This window comes from Bufo gargarizans, chromosome 2 (genome assembly GCF_014858855.1).
Source record: "Bufo gargarizans isolate SCDJY-AF-19 chromosome 2, ASM1485885v1, whole genome shotgun sequence".
NCBI lineage: Eukaryota > Metazoa > Chordata > Amphibia > Anura > Bufonidae > Bufo > Bufo gargarizans.
Genome location: NC_058081.1, coordinates 5,238,912 through 5,243,634, shown reverse-complemented (window position 1 = coordinate 5,243,634; position 4,723 = coordinate 5,238,912). Strand labels below are relative to the sequence as shown.

At 42.9% G+C, this 4,723-nt stretch overlaps 1 protein-coding gene across 1 annotated transcript; it reads right to left on the bottom strand.

The window, feature by feature from the left end:
- Positions 1-2,297: 2,297 nt before the first annotated feature.
- On the bottom strand, positions 2,298-3,230 carry LOC122929219 (olfactory receptor 5G3-like). The gene has a single exon (XM_044282721.1). It carries the CDS (start codon positions 3,228-3,230, stop codon positions 2,298-2,300), a length of 933 nt encoding a protein of 310 aa, XP_044138656.1.
- Between the last annotated feature and the right edge of the window lie 1,493 nt (positions 3,231-4,723).

Below are 4,723 nucleotides of genomic sequence, written 5' to 3'. Positions count from 1 at the left end.
TACACCGAAAATATACAAGTTATACAGAAAATAGTCACTAATAAATGTGTCCCCTGTTTGGTAGTTTCAAACTACTGAATGATGTCTCTGTGCACCAAATACAGGCAAGATAGCACCGTGTGGAAAAGTCAGAACAGTGTCTGTGAGTTAAAATGGCCGCTATCTATTGTTCTCACCATGTGCTTCATCCATTGTTCTCACCGTGGGAATAGTAAAATCCAAGCAAGTAAGGCAAATGATGCAATCCAGGGACATAGGGCTCAGTCCCAAGTGCCTTAAGACCCAATAACTTAAGGGACCATTATCCCAGGGCAGGAGGCTGGCAAACAGCCCCCTCCAAAACACCGTGGCGAGGTTGGTTTCGCCACAAAGGGGTTGTCCGAGTTTTTTTTTTGTTGTTGTTTCTATGTTCCTAACTGGGCAAATGTAACAGCTTTCCAATTAATTCACTTTATCTGCAGTGCCTGGTTTCTCAGATTTCACTGAGGGTCACATGACCTGTGATGTCAGCTTCTCTCCCTGCTCTGATAAAGTTTGTTTACAAGCCTGTAAACGATACAATGTGCTGGCCACGCCCCCCTTCACTGCTGGCTGTCTGCTCTATCTTAGGATTCTTAACCCCTTCAGCTGCACAGACTGGCTAGCTGCAGCAGGCAGTGAGGAGACAATTCTGGGCACTGGAGCTGACAGACTAGAGAGAGCATTGCACAAGAAGGTAAGGGAAAGATCCTGTGTGTATTAGCAGTGTATTTATACAGCTGGGACTTGTAGTTCTATACTTTCAAGTTGCTGTTGATTCTCCCAGCAGGCAGAGATATTACTCAGGGCAGCTCTTGTATCCACTCCCTTAGCAGTTTTATTATACAGCTGGGACTTGTAGTACTACACATACAACATGCTGCTGATTCTCACAGCAGGCAGACATGTCACTCAGGGCAGCACTTGTAGCAACTCCCTTTGCAGAGCAGGGGGAGGGTCAGAGGTTGTTTTTATTGCATGTAAACAAAGGGCCAGAAAAGAACCAGGGAAATGAGGAAATATATATATATATATATATATATAATTTTTTTTTTTTTTGTATAAAACTGGTTAGCTTAGTTATATATTGCTGCACATCAGATTTTCAGTGCTACATATTTTTTTTTTCATAACTCGGACAACCCCTTTAACCAGATCACTCAAATCCATCAGACATCATGGAACCGGGGCTTCATAAGAAATTATGAATTGCCGGTCTATCACAGGCATAAACCAGTTATATAACTGCAACACAGGGGCCCAGACAGACATGCCCCTGGTCATAGGTTGGTGGTAGGATGCCAGGAAGGGGAGATACAGAGATCTCCCAGCAGAAACCTAATGTTTGGTCTCCACCTGTAGCCATAGCCGGAACCCAGGCAGATCTGTAGGTCCCAGAACCATCTCCCTGTGACCTACTGTTCTGGAGCTATGGGCCCTAATGGGTTTTGTGGGTCTTTTGGCTGCCAGGACAAGGAAGGGAGGGTGGAATCCTCCCAGAGGGAGGGAGGGCAGTGACCGACTACAGGTGAAAAGGCCCATGCAGGCCAGAGGCCCGCGTATTTCTCTGTAGGTGGTCACCTCGAGTAACGTGTTTAGAGGGACCGTGGACAACCTGCTGACATCACTGCCCCCATGTGACTACAGCCAAGCATTACAGCAACCCATAACTCATCACAACCCAAAGGACTACTCATCCATCTGGTAACTGACCCTTGCTCTGTATAACTCTGTGGTATCATACCACCTGTATTTGCACGTCCAACCACGGTATATATTCTCTGTGTATATTGTGTATTGTCTAGTGCGCCCTTAAGGCAATTAAATATATAATTTAATAGTGTTTCGGCATAGTTATACGCTACTGCGGGTTGGTTTATCACCCTATATAACCCCGTTAGCGGACCGGGCTTATATCAAACGAGGAACTGCTGGCAGTCTACCATGCTGAGAAAGCTTTGTTTCACTGAGGCAGTGAAAAGGCTCTCTCAGCTTCTCAGGGTTGTGAGCGAGTGTGGAGTTACGCCGGAGGCTGCGTAGACCACCCTCTCTCACCTCTCTGCCTCTCTGTACCCTCGTGGACAGGAGGCGTCTGTGTAAACTGTATCAAGCTGGCCTTGCGTGCTCCCAGGGAGGGCGTAACGTCATGTCTTGAAAACCAGTGACTAAACCTTGTCTCGTGAGCTCAACATAGTGGATGTCAGGCGGGGCCGCGAGGTGCGGTATTCATCACAATCTGTTAGGCTGCTATAGATTAAATCTCACTCAAGGTTAGGTTTTTAGATAATATATTTATGGATTAAGTCATATATGGCTTTGTTAATCTCTTTATTTCTGAAACTATATATTATGGGGTTAATCATAGGAGTAAATACAGTATACAGCAGGGATAGGACTTTACTCATGGTCGATGCTTGTCCTCTTCTTGGAATGACATACACACTGAACAGAGTCCAGTAAAATATGGAGACAACAGTGAGGTGGGAGCTATAAGTGGAGAAGGCTTTCTGTCTACCAGTATAAATTTGGATCTTCAAGATGTTAAGAACAATATTAACATAAGAATAAATTATTATTATTGTTGGTATGAATACAGATGGTATGCTTTGTAAGAAGACTTCAAACTGGATAATGAAGGTGTCAGAGCATGGAATTTCTAGCAATGGAAGAAGATCACAGAAGAAATGGTCTATGATATTTGGCCCACAAAATGTCAGCATTGATGTTGATATGGTGTCAAGCAATATGAGGGAAAACCCGAGTAACCAAGAGATGACAGACAGTTTCACAGAATATTCACTGGTCATTATAGAGGTGTAGCGGAGGGGATTACAGATGGCCACGTATCTGTCATAAGACATCACTGTGAGAAGAAGACACTCAAATGTTTCTGAGGCACAGAAAAAATAAAGCTGAGTGATACAGCCAGCAAATGTAATGGTTGCCCCATTATGCAGTAGGATGTGGAGCATGTTTGGGACAATATCTATGATCAATATGATGTCACTTATGGAGAGTTGTGAGATGAAGAAGTACATTGGAGTGTGGAGGTTCTTGCTGGTGGACACAAGAGTGATGATCAGGAGATTCCCACATAGGGTGCCACAATAAAGAAAAAAAAGCAGGCAGAACAACGCCATTCTGAAACTCTTTCTAATTTGAAATCCTAAAAGATAAAACTCAGAGACAATGGTCAAATTCTTCTCCTGCATTTTGGGCAATAAAATAAAGCAAAAAATAAAAGTTATGTCAATTGGTGCCCAATGGATTGAAAACCACTGAGAATAGTAGAAAGTACCTGACATTAATGAAAGCTAAAGTAAAATACTCAGCAGCTACCTGGTTATGGGGCCTCTAAATGATGATGTTTAAAGGGAATCTGCCCTCAGAAAATGACCTATTGTTTGAATGACGTTTTAATGGTAAACATGTTTTTTAAGAATTTTTTTTAGGCTTTTTTTTACACATTTCTATCTGTATAAAAAAAAAAGTATATATACTGTAATCCTGCAATCTGCACTGGTCACTACGTCTAATAACAGATCATGATTATTTCCTGGTCTGTACAGCTATTATCAGGGGTGAGCCTAGCCTTTCTGCTGCCTGAGGCGAAAACTTAAACGGCACCCCCCTTCCCAATGCTAACCCCTTCCCTCTAGCTCTACTATTAAAGACATACTTGGAAAACATTACATACATCACTACAGGACGTACAGGGTAATACAGACCCACATACCTCTTACATCCAGTGACGTGTCCTCTTTCTTTATCTTCTCTAGGCAGACCAGGCCACCATGCCCAGGCCACCTGCCAGACACACATCTTAGTTTCCTACTTACCCATCATCGCCTCCTACACAGACCTGTTCTAGTCTGTGCCCTGAGCAGCCCGGCTTAGGCAGTGCGACAATGATGACATCAGCCTCTACAGGAATGAGGACTAAAGCCTATTAGAGGAAAGAGTGGGCCAGTGAAACATCACTCCAGTGCCCAGTCCCGGCATTCAACTGTATTGCTGTCCTGAGTACAGCAATGCAGTTGAATATGTAGAGATGAACGTTTCCACAATGTAAGCGATCATTGCCCATGGTCCTTCCTCTGCCCCCCTCTTGCCTCTACCTGGTGCTGCCCGAGGCAATCGCCTCACCTCACCTCATTGGCGGTGCACCACTGGCTATTATCATTATCATCACAGGCAAGATTACAATGATAATTAACACCTTTGTATGGATAACACAGGATCCACCATTCACAATAGTTGATATCCCTCCTGATCTCAGAGCATCAGAGCATGAAGATCCGGTACATGTAGCTGATGCAGGAAATCAACTGTTTTAGGCTTAGCGGCCAGTGCAAAAACTGTTAATTTTTTTTTATATTTTTTTATTTTTTTATTTTAATATAGATAGGGACAAGTCAACTTTTTTTTTAAATCACCAAAAATAAAAAATAAAATGCTTAACATAAAATCGTGATTTAAATAATAGGTCATTTTCTGATGACACATTTAATTTAAATAGTAGAGGTGAAAACTTTGGAACTTATCAAATGTTATGTAGGGACGCTTGCACATCATGCATTAAAGGGGTTGTCCAATCAAAAAGGAATATTAAGTAGAGGCAGGGATTGTGTAAATAGCAGTCAATTCCAACAGCGGCATCTGAGTGGTTAGACAGAGGGATAGAGCTCACCTCGAATGAAAGAGG